Below are 18,724 nucleotides of genomic sequence, written 5' to 3'. Positions count from 1 at the left end.
TTGTTTAAGGCCATATAAAGCCTTATGAAGCTGACACACATGTGTTGGAAATTGTTTATCCTCATATCCTTGTGGTTGAGTGAGATAAACTGTTTTTTGAAGATCACCATTAAGAAATGCATTATTAAAGTCTAGTTGTCTTACCTCCCAGTTGTGTGAAATAGCAAGACTAAGCACTAATCTTATAGTGGTAGGCTTTATCACTGGACTAAAAGTTTCATTGAAGTCAAAGCCAGGTTGTTGATGAAACCCTTTTGCAACAAGCCTTGCCTTGTACCTCTGAACAGTTCCATCAGCATTTCTTTTTACTCGAAAAATCCATTTGTGACCAATGAGATTCATTCCAGAATGATAGGGAACCAAAGACCAAGTGTTGTTTTTGACAAGTGCTCCATATTCCTGATCCATTGCTGCTTTCCACCTTGGATTTGTTAAAGCATCAGTAACACTAACTGGTTCAACATCAACTGGATCTGCAGCATGTTGAGTAAGAGCAAACACTTTGGGTTTGAAAACTCCACTCTTAGATCGTGTTTGCATAGGATGAGTTGAAATAGTTTTCTGAGATGGATTTTGATTCACATTTGACAGTGTTGTTGAAGTCTCTAAAGGGTCCATAGGCAACTCAGATTCCAAACGTATGTCAGACTGATTATGAGTTCCTGAAGTCAGAGTTGGAGAGTTATTTAAGCTGACTGAACTGGAACTTCTAGTTGATAAATTTGAGTCTGAAGCACAATGTTGTGGCAATGATTTGATGAGGACTAGAGGAGCTGTTGAAACCTGAGTTTTGTGAAGCTTAGACTTATCTGCTGAACTAGTTTGTAAGAAACCAGTAGAAAAAGGAAATTCCTTTTCATTAAAATTTACACTTCGAGCAATGTAAATTTTGCCAGAAGAAGACATGCATTTGTAACCTTTATGATCATCACTGTAACCAATGAACACACATTTCTCAGTATGAAATTGAAACTTGTGATTCTGAAAAGGTCTGAGGAAAGGAAAACAAGCACTTCCAAAAACCTTTAGAAAATCATAGTCAGGTACTTTCTTAAACAGCAATTCAAAAGGACTGTGAAAATCAAGAATGGCAATTGGAAGCCTGTTAATTACATAAACTGCTGAAGTAAAAGCTTCCCACCAGTATAGAAGTGGCATGTGTGCTTGAGCAAGAAAAGACAGACCAACCTCAACAATGTGTCTGTGTTTTCTCTCAGCTCTACCATTTTGCTGATGCATGTAAGGGCATGAATGCCTGAACTTTATACCAACCTGTTGTAAGTAAGGAAGAAAACATCTGTATTCACCACCCCAATCTGACTGAACCACCTTAAGTTTTGTATCAAACAATCTTTCCACCATGACATGAAAATGCTTAAAAATAGATAAAGCTTCTGATTTTACTGTCATGGGATAAATCCAAGTAAACCTGGAGTAGTCATCAATGACAGAGATGATTTTTTCCAAGCTGACAAGCTTCACAAAAAGCTAAACTTTTATTTATACGCAAATCTGGTTTATACAAAGACAACACTTTGTTTATGACAGCCTCTGAAGCATGTCCTAACCTTTGGTGCAGTACATCAAAATCAATACAACTAGTATTCAAACACAACTGACCAGTTTGTGAGGAATCGGATACATTTGACTCCTTAGTAGAATCAGAAAGAGGTAAACTCACACCAGCAGGTCTATATGTAGTACAATTTGTATGAATTTCTAAAGAATGACAATCTTTTGATACAAGACACTCTTTTTGTATAGATGAGACAGCACCAGATAGTACACACATTGCCTTATTCATTACTAAGCAGCTACCAGTTTCCTTAAAGGCAGTAGACTTTGATCCAATGAGAATCCCAACATCTTGACTTGTGTCCCTGTAAGGTATTTGTAATTTGTAAAGTCCATCTTCAAGTAATCCGTGAAGCACCACCTTCCCCATCTGTTTGTCCTTAATGAAGCAATTATGTTTATCAAATTCAACTATTATATTGTTGTCACATACCAATTTTGATATACTCAACAAATTTTTTGCTATTGTTGGAACAACGAGAACATTTTGCAGCAACAAAACATAATTGGGACAAGTGAGAGAGGGAATCAGTGTATTACCTACACTAGCAATGTCAAGACTTTGACCATTGCCAACTAAAAGCTTGTTGTTGCCACTGTAATCAACCTCGTGCATAAGATTACCACCATCTGCAACAACATAATTTGTTGCACCACTATCCAAATACCAATTTGGATTTCCAACCAAAACTGGTGTGGTGACAACATTAGCAGAAGCTTGTCCTGAATATTCACTTCCAACAGACTTAATATCTGAATTGTGAAAATTCTGATGAGGAATAATCTGTCCATTCCCACTCTGAAATTCTCTAGTGACCATTTGTGGATAAGAAACAAGAGAATTATACCCAGCTGCACTTATAGGTAAGCCACCATTGTGTGTTGGAACAATAGGTCGAGTTATTAAACCAGAACCATTAAAGACAGAAGAACTTAGCATTGCTGGATTATTCAACTGTGAGAACTGAGCATTATAGCCAACAGAATTAGGTGCATAGTTATGTCCATGAATTCCTTGAAAAACAGAATTTCCAGAATTTGAATCTCTGTAGTAACACACACTAGCCAGATGACCAACAATCCCACAGATTTGACACTGTGGTCTCCAATTCCTATGGTTTCGACCTCTACCTCTACCTCTTCCATAGTAACCTCTACCACGAAAATCTTCAAAACTCTCTCTTTCATAAAAACCAGACTTTCCAGTACTATAATCTTTATGAATGGATGAGTTAGCATGATTAGAAGTATTCAAGGTAGTAGATGATGATGGTAGAGTATTACTAGAGCCTAAATTCAACTGATTATTGAAAGCAGACACCAGATTTGCAGAATGAAACATAGCCACAGTATTATTCTGTTCAATAGTTGTTTCATAATGAGAGAGAAAATGCTTTACCTCTTGAAGACTAGGTAAAGGAGGTCTACTAGTGTAGTTTACACGAACTGTTTCAAATTCAGGCCCTAAGCCATTCAAGATGCACATAACTAATTCCTTCTCAGAGACCAGAAAACCACCAGAACACATCTTGTCAGCAATTTTCTTCATCTTTTTGCAATAATCTAGAATTTTCATTGAGCCTTTCTTGGTTGTCTGTAACTCATTTCGAAGTTGCAACATAAAAACCTCAGAATGACAAGAGTAAGTTTCCTCAATTGTGATCCACAAACGTCTTGAGGTTTTCAATCCTACTAGATCTGCAAGCTCTTCAACTTCAATTGCAGTAGTCAACCAGCCTAGCAGTAGCTGATCTTGCAAAATCCAAACTTGCTGTTCAACAGAAAACTTAGACAAACTGTGATCATTAACCTCTGCATCACTAAACACAAATACTTGCATGAACTCTGGCTCATCAGTCAGTACAAACTTATCAAGCTTGTGACCTCGTAATATAGGAAGAATTTGTGACTTCCACACCAAGAAATTTTCACTGTTAAGCTTCAGAATGCTACTAGAAAATGGAGATACTGTAACCAAAGAATTTTCATTCTTATCAGAAATCAGACTTGCAAACGAGTTCATGACGTTCGAAACTCCTGGATTTTCCTTTTTTTTTTTTTTTACTGGATCGTCAATCTCGCTCTGATACCATGTAAAAGTTGTGTTTGGATAGAAGGAAAATAAAAGAAAATGTCGAAGGAAAGAAGAGAGAAAGATAGAAAGAAAGAAAAACAGAATTGTAAAACTGTAATTGATTTTCACTATCTGAAAAATACACGTGAAAACACTATTAATACAGGTGGTATAACTAACAACTGCTGACCTGTGCTAACAACTTGACAACTTGCCAAAACAAACAACTGTTTTATTAACCAACATTGCCACGTCACTAACTCTAACTAATATACTTCAACAATCACCGAGCACGAAAAATCTCTAATTCTTTTGCGATATGTTGTTTATTTATTTATTGGCTATAATCTTAATTAAAAGTGATTTACCTATAATAAATTGTATAAATCTGTAACTTTAGTTAATACCATACTTAATATATAATCATTACTATGAGCTAGGATTTCATTTCAGTATTTATTTTGAAACTAGTATAATTGGAATCAGAAGGGACTGGATAATACCTGTATCCAAACAATTTCTAGAGCACCTCCAACGCTGTACCATTTTTGGTGCAAATACAGAATTTTTGTGTAATTGGCGCTCCAATCATGCACTAATTTTTTTAGTATTTTGGTGTGATGAATAGTATTGCATCAAATTTTGTGCATTATGGTACATTTTTTAATTTACTATTTATGTTCTTATTTTTTATATTTAAATTTTTAAAATTTATAAAACAATCTTCAATACTATAATTATTATAATTTTACCCAAATGCATATTTTCAACAATCAATTGCTTTTTATACCAAAAAATAAAAATCTTACATTTCTTCCATATTTTTAATTTTATATGAAGTAAAATTAATATGTAAGTAATACAAAATGTTAATTATAATACAAAAATGGTAATATTAAAATTGTTAGTGACAGTAATTAAAATCACATAGTATTCAATTTAAATTTGGAGACTAACATAAATGAAATAGATTAAAAGTTGGGAATTAAAAAAAAAAAAAATATATATATATATATATAAATTGTAAAAAGATATATAAAATTATTTTTTTAATGTTAAAATTGATATAATAAATTAAAAAATCACTGTTTGGATTGGATCTGCTCTTACCATATAGGCAGGGACAGGATAGGGATTGTCTATAATTCCCACCCTCTCTCTCTCTTAGTGGATAAAATAAGCGCAAGAAAGAAACACCCAGCAAAGAGCTAAGGGGGGGAGAGAGAGAGAGAGAGAGAGAGAAATGGCAGCTGGTGTTCAGTGTGTATCTTCATGCTTGGCTCTTACTTCCAAACTCAGCAGCCTCTCAATCAATGGGTCTTCTACTTCCTCTTCTTCTGTTGCTGTCCATTCAAATTCTACCCATTTCAGGTCTCTGAGCTTCTCCGCGAGCCTTTCCCACAATTTCTTTTCCAGAGGTTAATCAAATCTCCCTCTTTTTCTCTCTCTAACATTCACTTTCTTTGCTCATTCATTGCATTTCCTTACACCTATTGCATTTTCCTTTGGTTTCCTAGAAAGCTTTGTATTGGAGAAGAAAAAAAATGAAAGAACTTTTTAAAAAAAAAATAAAAAAATTATTTCTCACCAAAATTTCAAAAACCAGTTGGAGTAGAGTAAAATTTTGAATTCTGGGTTCTGTTTTGTTTTCAGGGTTGTCAATGAACAATGTTCAAAGGCGAATTCGTCATTCTATAGTCTGTGAGGCTGCACCACAGAAAAAGGCCGATTCTGCTCAAAAGAGAGATCGACAGGCCGAGAAAAGGAGAATTTACAACAAAGCCCGGAAATCTGAAGTCAAAACCAGGATGAAGAAGGTATTCCCTTTCTGCAAATAATTATGTTTTATTTGATGGGATTTGCTTATTCTGGCTTCCCATTAAGTATGTTCGTTTTATATTTTGTGAGATTCTATGGCCTTCTGGGTGTAATTTTTTTGGGGAGACTGCTTTTATAATGCTGTTTTGTTTATTTATGCTTTTGGACAGTTTCTGTGTGGTTTTCTATATATTGAATACCTTACTGACCTTTATAGGCCGAGGATGTTTGCAAACCCTATTCCAACTTTTACCTGTACCGAAATAGCAACTCTATATGTTTTCAATTATTTAAAATGAAAAATATTCCTAGTTCATTATAGTGGACCATGTATATTCAGTTGTTAATTGGCGTCAACTTCTTGTCATACAATTCAGTTAAGAAGTTACACATTTAGAATCAATGCAAAAACTGATAGATTAGTATTCCTGCAGTTCTTTTGTATGTTTAATAAGCTCCTGATACTTTTAGGTATTCTTTTCAACATCTATGGCTTTATTTTGGAGACTGAAAGAAAATTTCAGATACAATAGTTGTTCGAAAGAGCAATTTTAACACCTAGGTTAGCTTCCCTGTATCAGTTGACAAGTGGGAATCAGTTGTGTACTTTTCCTTAAACCATGCTCTTTCCTCATGCTTGAACAAAATTTGTATTTGCTTGTTTGCTTTAAGAATATATTTTTTTTTGCATAAGCATGTATCTCCATTTAAGATGTTTAGTAATAGAGTTGTACCATGTTTGGCCTCTTGCATGATTTCATTCTCTTCTACCCCATTTCCATGGCTTGATTGTCTCTTGCACAATTGATGCAATCATGTTCTAACCATATACATGAAGGGAAAATGGGAAAGTTCAATGAATTGGTTTGAAGTTGAAACCTTGAAGCTGTTTATCTAAGTTTTGATAAGAATATGGATAACTAGTTCATTTTTTATTCTGTGATGTGAAGTGTTTATGGATTTAGAATGGTTACTGGCCTTGATTTCACAAATTCAAGTAATGTAATTTAGTAATCCATGAATGCTTTTGATCGTAACTTACTCTTTGATTTCATTCTCTACTTTTCTTAATGGACATTATGGACTGATATTTGTTCAATAATACAGTGTCAAAATGAACAATTCCAAAGAAAATGTGTCAGATTGGAACTTCAGCTGACCTTTAAAAGACAAAGAATAAGAGACTTTCCTTTCGTTGACAACCACAAATCTCCCTCTTCCCCTCTGTCCCTCCTTTATAAAATTGTAATGTTAATCATATATGGACTTGAAACGATTGAACAACCCATCTGAGTACAAGTATTTTGTTATGAAGACATGGCCAACTTTTTTATGCTAAGTGGTGAAATTTTTGTACCTAATTGTGCTAGGATTGATGACTTGGATCATTATATAATTTGGATAGTTGATTTTCTTTTCAATGTCTAGTTCTACTTAAATGAATCAGAATTTTGGCCTTGAATTAGGATGCAAGAAAATGTTTTCTATTCCCAACCAATATAAAAGGAAGAAGCAGGCTGCCCTTGCCTTTTCCTATAGAATTGTTAATTTTCATTTTTAGCAGTAAGAATTGCTATACTGATTTCTTGCTAGTGTAAAACGTTAATGACCTACTAACTATCCCTTATTGCGAGTAAATAATTACTGTGAAACTGCATTTGTATGATCTTGCCAATTTGGTATTTATTGATATTATAGTTATATTCTGATATCTTTGTTTAGTCAACATTTATATGTTTCGATGCAACAACAAGATGTTATTTGTAACAAGTAGTTTTGCTGGTTGGTTAATCGGTCACATTTTATTCATGAAATGGGTTGGACTGGTATTAGTCTGGATTTCATAATTTGTGTAATCCTCATTAGTGTAACAACAATGGCACTAGTTACAAGGTTGGGCAGAAAAAGAGCGTTATGCTTACAAAAATCTAGTAAGAGCTGGTTTAGCCTGATGGCTTCTCTGATCTCTTGACTATCTTTTCCAGGTTTTGGATGCCTTGGAAGTGCTCAGGAAGAAACCAGAAGCTCAGGCAGAAGAAGTTCTTCCAATTGAGAAGCTCATCGCTGAGGCATACTCAGTCATAGACAAAGCAGTGAAGGTAGGGACATTGCACAGGAACACTGGCGCTCGCAGAAAGTCGCGGCTGGCCAGAAGAAAGAAGGCTGTAGAGATTCACCATGGCTGGTATGCCCCTGCTCCTGCAGCAAATGCCTGATAAAAACCCCATTTCTGGTCACATTGTAGAGTAGAGGAGCGTGTTAAAAGTGAGATGATAACTGTTTTGTTATATATTTTATTTATCATTTTGTGCACATAATTCACACCCTTATCTCCTCTCTCCTTAAATTCATTCATAGAATTTGGTTGTCATTTTTAATTACGGGTTATATTATTTGCGGACTTTACAATTGTTTTTAATATAGGCCTCTCTTACATAAAATGGTTCATTCAGGTCTGTAAAATACAAATAGGTTTCAGTTGTAACAATCAATAACAGAGAATATTAGAGTCGATTAAATTATGTGATCGCACTTAATTATCATTATTTTATATCTTTTTTAAATAATTAAATTAAAGCAAGTGAATCTAAAATTAGAGAGCATTAAAATATGTTCTGCCAATAAATAAATTTATTTGTGATTGAAGATCAAATAAATAAATAAAATATTTGAGTGTGTGACAATTAGGTTGTTGGCGGTTTCTGCTCTTAAGATGACATTTGGAATATTTTACCAGATTAAGAAAATTGATATATATAAATAAAATCGATTTTCTTTTGGCAAGTAAAAAGCTTAGGAAAATAGTTCAATTTGTTGAGAAAATGATTCAATTTGTAATGGTTTTAAGTTATATAATGATTGATGATAGAAGAAAATTTCCTTTCCCATCGTCATTCCTAAGCATGCATTTTAAAGAAATTGATGATTTTGATTAAAGTTCAAAGAGAAACGTTCACCAAGTCTAGACTGGTCAACAAGTTTTAATGTACAAATTTCATTAGAATGATGCCTCAAAATGAATTATCCAACCCAAACATCTTGTACGGTTTGAGATTTTGAAAACAACTAGCTGGTCTCATGGTTACAAGGCATCCAAGACCTCATTTTGCTCCTTTACATAAATTTCACAGGGAAACTTTTTCCACTTGGAATAAAAATGAATTAAATGTCAATAATATTGTATCAAATCTGGGTGACAAATTTTCCTATTGTTCACCTTCTCTCTTCAAATTAACGTTCAAGAAGAGTTCACCAATATCTCAGTCCTAGGCTCCGGTAGCATTCCCTTCGATGTCATCTCCCTAAAAAAACGCAAAGCATTGTCCTTCCTTCCCTTGTCATACAACCCATGAATCATAATGGTATAAGATCGCTGGTCTGGTCCTAACCCATTTCTCTCCATCTCATCCCAAGTGTATCTAACTTTTTCTCGACAATCCCATTCCATATACAACTTCAACACCAGATTGTACATGTCACCAGTCATCCTGCATCCATTTCTCTCCATCCTCTCCAAGAGACTTGGAACTTCCTCTGGTTTCTTCAACGACTTGAGCAAGAAACTATAAGTCACAGCATTAGGCAAACAACTCCCTTTCTTCTGCTCCATTTCATCTAAAAGCTCATAGACCTTTTCCATCCGCCGGATTTTACACAGGTGCTTGATCAGCGAGTTGTATGTCATAACATTTGGCAGACAACCCTTCTCATTCATTTCCTTTAAAACTTCCAGGGCTTCAGGAATCCTCTTCTTGAAACAAAGTGCATCGATGACACAATTGCAGATTGTTACATCTGGGTTGCAGCCCTTATCCCACATGGCTCGAAACAACTTCATTGCTGAACCCAATTTTCCTTTCTTGGTCAGTGAATTAATGAAAGTCCCATATGTAAACAGATCAGGCTGGCATTTAGATTTGATTATATCATTCCAAAACCGTTTTGCCTCACGTACATTTGCACGTACACACCAACCATTAAGAATGATATTCATTGTCTTTATATCAGGCCGAAACTCATTCAACTCAGAGTAAAACAAGGTTTCTGCAACTTCTACGTGCTTATACCGGCATAACCACATCAAAAGAGTTTGAAATGCAACTAAGTCAAGCTCAAGACCCAACTCTTTCCTCCTGCGGAAAAAATCAATTGCTTTCTCCACCTCATGTGCAGCCGCATATCTTCTAAGCAAAATCCCATATGTCATTTCACTGACTAATCCCCTTCTGTTAGACATTTTCTCGAGCACTTGGGTCAGTTCCTCGAAACGCCGCATTCTTCCAAGAATGTCAAGGATCTCATTGTAAGCATCGGATCCTGGTGAATACCCATTCCCTCCGCCTCCTTTACGAACCCAGTTGAAGAATAAATAAGCTGGTTTCCAATCAGAGCTATGCCTCCGAAGCACATTTAAGACCAAATTCTCTGTCAAAAGAAGCCCGCAACGATCAAGAGCTCCCTCAATCTCCTCCGTCGATTTGTCCCTTCGAAATCTGATGATGTTTTGGACGAAAATGGCCGTTTGATCATCTGGGTCTTTTCCAGAATCCATGTTATTTGCAGCATTGTGAACAAACTCCGACTCCTTCAAGTTTTTTTCAGGCTTCTGGTTCTTAGGGGAAAGAAAATCTTGAACTCTGGCGAAGCAGGAAAAGTAGTGCAAAATGGGTCGGTGAGAATGAAAGCTTCTGGATTGGAATTCAAATTTGAAATTCAGTCGGATGTAATTTTCCCGGGAAAGGATTCTTATCCCTTGGAATCTGGAAAACATGACGGATTTTGAATGGAAGAAAATCTTTTTCGCATATTATATAAGAGAGAGAGAGAGAGAGAGAGACTGAAGAGGCTTTTTCACTTGGAAGTTTCAGATTGTAAGAAAATGGGCCACATGCCTTATTTGTAAAGAGTGTTGCTATTTACAGGTAGATTTCTACATACACCAACACTGGTTTTTATATTAAATTTACCAAAGACCCCTTTTAACTTTTTTTCTTTTTTCATTATCCATTTTTTTTGTGTTTTAATTCTTTTCCTTTAAGAAATCTGGTGGCCTGCTTCAAGGATTGTTGGAAACTTGGAAAAGTGGGAAATTTGCTTCTTCCCAATATTCAGTTCACTTGATTGTTATCATCACTTACATTGAAAGGCCATAATTTTAAAAATTCTTTTATTAAATGAAAAAGCCATAAAAATTGTTCATTGCACATTGACAAAATCAGAGAATTTGAGTTTCTGATGTATTAACATTTTTTGATCTTCTTGTTGGGCCCAAATTGGTTGATTTCTGCTTTATATTGCGAGGAAGAATCTCAGAACTTAGTTGTTTACCATAACTCTGCAATTACGTGGTTGTCTTCCAGACGGCAATGCTGCTGATAGTGGAAGTTTGACCCTTACATAGGTTGCTTAACTTTTTTCTTTTTTGGGGGTTCACAATTAGGTTGCTCAAGTGTTGAGGTTTTATTTGATAATAAAGAATTTAGAATTCAATTGAAGTTTAAACAAAATAAATAAGCATTAAAGTATTGCTTAAAAATTGGTTTTTTTTTTTTAAATAATAATAATAAAACAAAACTGAACAAAACAAATAAGCATTATAGTATTCATCTATTATACTCATTTGTAAATACTATTGAAGGATTTTTTTTTATTATTTATTATTATTTCATAAATAGTCGCACTATCTAATAAATGGAATTTTTTGGACGTACACTTCTGAATTTTTTATGATTTTGTATTTTAGTAATAATATATACACTTTTTAAATTTTTAAAGAAAACAAAAGGTTATGATCCATCTTTCAAGTAACTTTTTCACAAACTTCAAAACAAGTGTGACAGATAAGTACAAATTGAAAGCATTTTGAAGTTTTTACAATATATATATATATATATATATATATTAATAAAATTTTTAAAAAAAATACAATAGTTTAAAGGAATAAAATGTAATTAAACAAACAAAAAATTATACTCCATAATATTTGAAGTAGGAATTAACATTTTTTCATTATTTGGCAACGCATATTGCTTAAGTGGGTCCTCTCGTACACTATCTTATATTAATTTTTATCTTAACGTATAGGATGGGTTACATTTATCACCCCTTCCTAAGTTTTATGACCTGGACTGGATCTACACCATTTAATTTGCACTAATTTTTTAATTGTCAAGCTAAAAGAAAACAAAAAGGAAATAAATATACTCTATCACTATAAAAGAATAAATAATAATAATACTTGCTTTTGATTGGACCACTTGTTAGTATGGTAAAAGCCCTTTAAAATTGAATAAACTAAAGTAATATGATTTATGGATTGAGTAACATTATATATAAAACGCGAATAACGTTATTCATATAATAAATAATATTTCAAAAGGATAACATTGCATATTCTTTCATATAAGTCGGCAGCATTGTTATATATTTTATAAATTGGGTTAACATTTTTAATGTTTCCCAATTTTAGGGTTAACTGTAGCTTTTAAAATAAAAAATAACCTTAATTATTCTTTCCGATCAATGATCATGGACATGATATATCTTACACAATGTGGGTCCAAATTTGAGACTCCAGAAAGAAATGCCACGTGGGTGATAATTAATATATATATATATATATCCTGGTTACTTGAAAATAATACTCTTTCCTAAGAAGGCGGCTTTTAGAGCCTTTCCTCTGAAGACCGCGTGTCCGGAATCACAACTGGTTGAATATATATAATCAGGACCGTTGGATTACGGTCTGCAGAACACGTGACTGAAAGGCAACTGATTGAATAATCGAGACCGTTGGATTAAGATGGTGACCGATTCAAAGGCCAAAAAAGGCCATGTATTTTCCAAGACGATACTCTCTCTCTCTCTCTCTCTCTCTCTCTCTCCAACAGTCACACACATATGGATGTATACACACAGTGATCCGACCCACGCGGCAAGGAGGCGGTCCATGCCCACAAATTTCCTAGCAAAACGTTTTAAATCACTTAAATTAAACCCAAAAAAAAAATTTAATAAATATAATAAAAAATAACGGAAACTGCCGTCAGAAGCTTTTTTCTTTTATGGTTTAGGAACAAAGTAGCGACGGGAAGGAAAACAACAAACGGCAGCACGCAAAGCGATGACAGTGCCGTCTTAACCGCCGTTAGATACGCCGCCCCTCGTCTTACCTCTCGCCGCGTGTCAAACCTAACCGCGTGCAACGTGATGGCCCCTTCGCAATTATATCTCTGGGTCCCACCAATCGAAGCAGGGCGGCGGGCTTTTTTCTGTGTCATCGTAAACAACAGTGTTGGTGTAATGTACTGTGTATCCCCAACCCCCCAGTCAAAGCCCCTCTTTGACTGGCCCGAATATTTCTTTCGCTTTTACCCACTCACTGCTGCTATTCATTCATTCATTATACACACACACACACACACACACATATATATATATATGTAAAATAAAATAAAATTTCTTAAAATTGGTGGCGGCAAAGATACGTGTGGCGCGTGATGAGACGCTCCACGTGGGCTCTCTTAGGCTGAGGTGCAAGTGCAAGGTTTTTGCTGTTTTTGCACCCGCGCCTATGCGTTGGTTCATTGTTTGTTTACCATTTGTTCACAGCTGGTTAACTTTGGCCTTTTTTGTTATTTCATTGTTTGTGATGGGGACTACATTGCAAAAATGTTAAAAACCACCACACATATTTTATGTTCGCCTTCATTTTTCTACAGTTTCAGTTTGAATTGGAATAAATATTTTTTCTTCTTATTTTTATTATCATTCATTTTAATGTATACTCAGCTCTATAAAGCAGTTCCAATCAATGAGAAACATTACCTGTCGAACAAAGCCATTGCATTCAGATTGAATGAAAATTGTGGTCCCTGGTTAAATTTGTAAAGTCGTTTTATGTTTTTCAAAATCAAGTCAACCAAATAATAGCTTTATTTCAATATCAATTATTCAAATTCATAAACAGCCTTATTCTATTTCATATAGAGTAATATGACATCCACTAATCGGTTTAATAATTGATACGTGGCAAATAATGGCCACAAGCTTTTCTCGAAGATTGGTCTCAAAATTTTCCAATGGGAAAAGAGAATATCGACAGTGGCATCTTTTTTTATTTTTTATTTTTGGGTTGGGGCAAAATCATCCAAAACAAATTTCTATTGATGAGTCAAGTAAGTTAAATTCAATAGCTATTGAAGATTTATGTCTTAAAAGGTTGTAGGTTAAAAATATCATAAAGAAAATGAAAAATTATTAATAGGAGTAGAAAAAAAGTGGACAGAGAAATAAAAACGTCTTCAAATAATAATTCAAGCACACAGTAACATATTTAAAAGGGAAACACGCCTAACAGAATCAAAGGACAGCAGTAACAGAGATAAGCTCCTATTTGATTCCTTCCAGGAATAAACATATTCGTATATGGAAATTAGTTTAACTTATAAAAAGTCTATATATTAAAAAAAGTCATAAAAAAACCAAACAAAAATATTGAAAGCCTGGAGGAGGGGCGGTTAATTTTTTTTTCTCTCGTTTTACCAAATTGAAAATTGAGAAAAGGAAGAAGCGGACACGTGGTGTAAGTTGAATGGGAAAAGAGAAATGACTGAGGTGGTTCGTGCAATAGAAGCCACAGCAGGCTTATTGTGTACACAACACACCAACACAAGCGCCCAAAAAGGAGCGTAGCTTTAACACTCTCTCTCTCCTCTTCTATATAACCCCCCACCTTCCACTACGTCTCTCCCCAAACACCAAACCTTTGTCTCCCTGTCTCAAAACGCTCTCTCACTCTCCCCCATTCTCTCTCTCTCTATACGATAACGGAGATACCACTCAAACTGAATCCTCTAGGATATGGCTCCGAGAGACAGATCTACCGCCGTTAACCCGGATCCGAATTGCAAGGAGATCCGCTACAGAGGCGTCAGGAAGAGACCATGGGGTCGCTACGCAGCCGAGATCAGGGACCCCGGCAAGAAGACCCGTGTCTGGCTCGGAACCTTCGACACCGCCGAGGAGGCGGCGCGTGCCTACGACACGGCTGCGCGTGAGTTCCGTGGTGCCAAGGCTAAGACCAATTTCCCCACCCCTGCCGAGCTCCACAGCTTCAATAACACCCACAGCAACAACACTCCAACCCGGAGCCCTAGCCAGAGCAGCACCGTGGAGTCATCATCTCCGCCGCCACCGATCTCTACTTCTCCACCACCGCCACTAGACCTGTCACTGACCCCACATTTTACCGGCGGTTATTTTGCGGCGGCACCCGGTGGCTTCCATGCACTTCCTGTGGCTCGCCCGGTGTTCTTCTTCGACGCTTTTGCTCGGGCTGAGACCATGGCCGGTCATCGCCGGGAAATGTGCAGGTTCGACCGTACGGTCGCCGGTGGTGCGGTGCACAGCGACTCGAATTCGTCGTCGGTGGTGGATTTCGAGAATGGTCTGACTAACAGACCTCTCGATCTTGACCTCAACCTACCTCCTCCACCGGAAGTCGCGTGACTCGGCTGGATTTCATTATCCACTGGAAAATAGCAGTTTTTTTTTTTTTTTTCCTGGTCTTTTTTCCTGCCGCGTTTTAGATCCGAATTAATTACTTTTTTTTTCCGAATTAAATTAATTCCGATTCCCTTAGAAGGGAAAGCGAAGGTTCTGGAGAAGAGAAAGCAAAAGCCTGACATGTAGCTTTTTATGTGAATTTAACTCTTAAGCATATGTATATAGAGATATAACCCCACAAAAAAAGAAAAAAAGAAAAAAAAGAAAGGCACTATCGTTTTTTTGCAACTGCGAGATCATAGTTATCTCGTAGTTGTTTTTTGTATTAATTAGTTGTAGTATGTTGTGTTATTGTGTTATAATCCTCAAGTAAAATCAAAGATTTCTTGTTCATTAATTTCCCGCTTTTTTTTTTTTTTTTTGTTTTTTGGTGGCGTTTTTGTGGTTTGTTTATTTATTTATTCATTCATCTCCCTATTTGGATTCTGAGAAAAAACTGAAGGAAATAAAGTTTAAAACATTAACTGTTGTACTTGATCAAATCTGTATGTTGTTAATTTAAACCAAATAAGTGAAAACAAGTTGCTGTTTCCCAGGTTCCGAACAACCAAGTAAACTGAACATTCTGAGGTAAAAAAATAAAAAATATAAAAATTGGAGGAATTAAAAGTTAACGCTCTCAATATGTGTGCATATATATATTTTCCCCGTTATTGTTTTAATTTTGACGAAATATCCGTTTTACGTGATTCAATCAAAAACATTCAACAGACATATCAACGGCAATAGTTGTCCTTTAGATGAAGCATGTCTCGTGTGGTTTAGACGGTTTCTAAAATGCTCAGCGTCTGTTAAAGGCACACGTTAGAGAATCGTTGTGTATGACGTCATGAAGCGACTCGGTGGGGTTCAGTACGGACGCGGCACCGCTTCCAATTAATTTAATTTTAAATTTATTATTAATTATTTTATTTTATTTTTTTATGATGATGATGATGATGTTAAAGAGGAGCTGTGAAACACGGAGCGGCTTCATGATGATGGGGGGCATGGGACGCTCTCTCCGTGTTGTGTCTTTGACCGTCTGATTTAAAAGCTAGCGGGGGATGCCTCGTAATTCGTGTAAAAATTGCATGTCTCTATTCGCACGAATCTCGAGGACTTCGTCAATCTAACGGCTATTGCGGCGGAAAATTTAGGTGGGACCGCGAAGACTCGTTCTAACTTCAGCCTTCCCTTTGGTATTTCTCGTTTTCCATTTTTTAATTTTATTTTTATATATATATAAATGAAAATATTTCTTGTGCGTTGCTTTTTATCAGAGGCGGCACCGACGGCGAAACCGGTGGTTATTTATGAGAGCGAATCAGAATCGAACGTGTCTAACAGGTGGGACCCTTTTGGAAGTAATTCCGTGTTGACGAGGTAGATGTCGGGATTCGGGTTGTCGTCACGTGCACCCGCACCGTCCAATAATTATTACGTCTTTTTTTTTTTCTTTTTTTTTCCTCCCCTTTTTGAACTGTTTTTCCGATTTGCCAAAATATTTGCACTTGGACGTATATTTTATGTGTACTTTTTTTCTTTTCTTTTTTTCGAACTTTTACCTGCTCTTTATATATTTGGGTAACAACTTAATAACTGAAATATGTATATGTAAATTCTCTAGTAAGAATAAAGTTAATCATCAAAATATTATTGTAACCACCTTTTTTTTTTTGAGATAAAGTTGTAACTGCCTCTTAATTTTTTTTTTACTAGAACTGCCTCTTAATTTAGTTGCATTGTTATTTTATTTTATTATTATTATTTTTTTGTTGTATTTGTTAACTGCAAATTAGATATAAGATATATGGTTTTGATTTCATTTAGGTTTTTTAAGCCTAATGACAGCTCTTAATATGTCTATGTGGTAAATGGTGAAACAATTGGATATGATAATAATGATGCCATTAATTATTATTAGGATCACGATAATGAAAACAAAAAATTATTATTAGCATCAGGTTCATGATTATAATAACTTTGATAATAAAAAATATTTAAATTTTCAAGTCTCAATGGAAATTTTATTTTCGTCGATAATTGTTATTTATTTAATTTTTTTTTTGAATAAATTATTTCATTTGCAAACTATTTAAAATTTTCTCTCATCTATTATGAGTTTAAGTGCTCTAATAGACACAGATAGTGATGTTAAACTACTGAGCTATCCGTCTCATTTTATTTAATATTGTTCAAATAAGTCTTATTTGTTCTTCTAAATTGATTCAACACGTAACATTTCTCCAAACTAATGCCATAGAACTCCATTTTATGACTTATTCAAACAAATTTTTTCAACAAATGTCTAACAACGAATTTATAACAACATCTTATACGCAAATGTTATATATATATATATTCTCATATTGGATTCATATGCATTACTACCATTTTAACTAGTCCATGAAAATTGATAATTTATATTCATGTAACATGGTTATATTCTACGTTACATGAAGATTAATCTGTAATGATAGGGGATTCAAATTATATCATTTTCTATTTTTTATTTTGTATTCGGTAATAAATATCTAATTAATGTATATTCGCATATTGGATTCACACAAATTTTGTATTGGATTTGGTTCATGAGAATTGGAGATTCATATTCATGTAAAATGTATTCTTCCTCACATGAACATTAATCCAAAATAATAGGAGATTCGTATCACCTCATTTTTCCCTTTTCTATTTTGTGGTTTTTTTTGGCTAAAATTTTCTATTTTGTGATTAGTGAGGGATGTTGTCCATTTAATGTATATACACATATTGGATTCATATATATTTTTTGTATATGTTATTGGTCGTCCATCAAAGTCAAAAATTCATATTCGTGTAATATAAATATTTAATTTCTTTGTATGTGAAAATTTATATTTAATACGGGAGATTTATATTACACAGTTTTTATATTCTATCATGCAAATGTGATTGCTAAAAGATGTCCATTTAATGAATATCCATATACTGTTAAGCAAGATTATATTAGTTGGTAAGCTATTTACAATTGTGATTGAAAAATTATAGGTTCAAAACATCAAAATAATTTTTAATAGTTGATAAAAAACAAATATTTGTTTACCAGACTCATATATATATATATATATATATATATATATATATATATATATATGTGTAGTTTTAATCAGTGAATTGGATTTGGAGATTCAAATTCAAGTGAGATATTTGTATCGTGGTAGATTTCATGTATACCTCTTCAGTTTTATCATAATTGTATATAGATTTTACATTTTTAGAAAATCATTCTTAACATTTTTTATATATATTTATCAACAAATCATTGTTAACATTTTTAAATTTTTTATATTTATCAACATAAACTTATTTTTTAGTTTTTTCTAATTAATTTTTAGAAATAAAGACTCGATCAAAATGTTAATAATTAATATTTTATTGAATAAGTAATACTAAAAATTGAAGATGAGGTTTAAATTATGATTTTTCAAAAATATAATCGTATTTTATTTAATATAAAATTGAAAGAGTCTAATATTATCGGTTGCATAAAATTAATCCATAATAAAAGGATAGTCATATTTTTAATATAAAGATAGACATATTCTATCTTTTCCAGTGTAAATTTTGTGATTGCTAAGATGTGCACTAAAAAATTAACTTTGTAATAATAGGAACCGTCAAGGGTGGTAGGTTAGCACAAGGCTTAACCATCATCATTTGGAAGGC

The 18,724-nt window shown here is 34.3% G+C and overlaps 3 protein-coding genes across 3 annotated transcripts; 2 read left to right on the top strand and 1 right to left on the bottom strand.

Moving 5' to 3' along the window:
• Positions 1–4,823: 4,823 nt before the first annotated feature.
• LOC107432579 (small ribosomal subunit protein bS20c) lies at positions 4,824–7,886 on the top strand. Its single transcript, XM_016043753.4, has 3 exons — positions 4,824–5,067; positions 5,303–5,466; positions 7,453–7,886. Exons 1-3 carry the CDS (start codon positions 4,893–4,895, stop codon positions 7,681–7,683), a joined length of 570 nt encoding a protein of 189 aa, XP_015899239.3. The 5' UTR covers positions 4,824–4,892; the 3' UTR covers positions 7,684–7,886.
• Positions 7,887–8,438: 552 nt separating this feature from the next.
• Positions 8,439–10,377, bottom strand: LOC107432578 (putative pentatricopeptide repeat-containing protein At3g15200). The gene has a single exon (XM_016043752.4). It carries the CDS (start codon positions 10,236–10,238, stop codon positions 8,706–8,708), a length of 1,533 nt encoding a protein of 510 aa, XP_015899238.3. The 5' UTR covers positions 10,239–10,377; the 3' UTR covers positions 8,439–8,705.
• Positions 10,378–14,201: 3,824 nt separating this feature from the next.
• On the top strand, positions 14,202–15,371 carry LOC107432572 (ethylene-responsive transcription factor 4). Its single transcript, XM_016043745.4, has one exon. The coding sequence runs from the start codon at positions 14,330–14,332 to the stop codon at positions 14,975–14,977; it is 648 nt and encodes a 215-aa protein (XP_015899231.3). The 5' UTR covers positions 14,202–14,329; the 3' UTR covers positions 14,978–15,371.
• Positions 15,372–18,724: the final 3,353 nt, after the last annotated feature.

This window comes from Ziziphus jujuba, chromosome 11 (genome assembly GCF_031755915.1).
Source record: "Ziziphus jujuba cultivar Dongzao chromosome 11, ASM3175591v1".
In the NCBI taxonomy this organism is placed as follows: domain Eukaryota; kingdom Viridiplantae; phylum Streptophyta; class Magnoliopsida; order Rosales; family Rhamnaceae; genus Ziziphus; species Ziziphus jujuba.
The sequence above is the reverse complement of the archived record's forward strand: the minus strand, read 5'-3'. Positions and strand labels throughout refer to the sequence as shown.

Coding starts and splice junctions, on each gene's coding strand:
- LOC107432579 (XM_016043753.4), top strand. CDS start 4,893: ATGGCAGCTGGTGTTCAGTGTGTATCTTCATGCTTGGCTCTTACTTCC. Junction 5,068..5,302: donor CCACAATTTCTTTTCCAGAG/GTTAATCAAATC, acceptor TTTTGTTTTCAG/GGTTGTCAATGAACAATGTT. Junction 5,467..7,452: donor TCAAAACCAGGATGAAGAAG/GTATTCCCTTTC, acceptor TATCTTTTCCAG/GTTTTGGATGCCTTGGAAGT.
- LOC107432578 (XM_016043752.4), bottom strand. CDS start 10,238: ATGTTTTCCAGATTCCAAGGGATAAGAATCCTTTCCCGGGAAAATTAC.
- LOC107432572 (XM_016043745.4), top strand. CDS start 14,330: ATGGCTCCGAGAGACAGATCTACCGCCGTTAACCCGGATCCGAATTGC.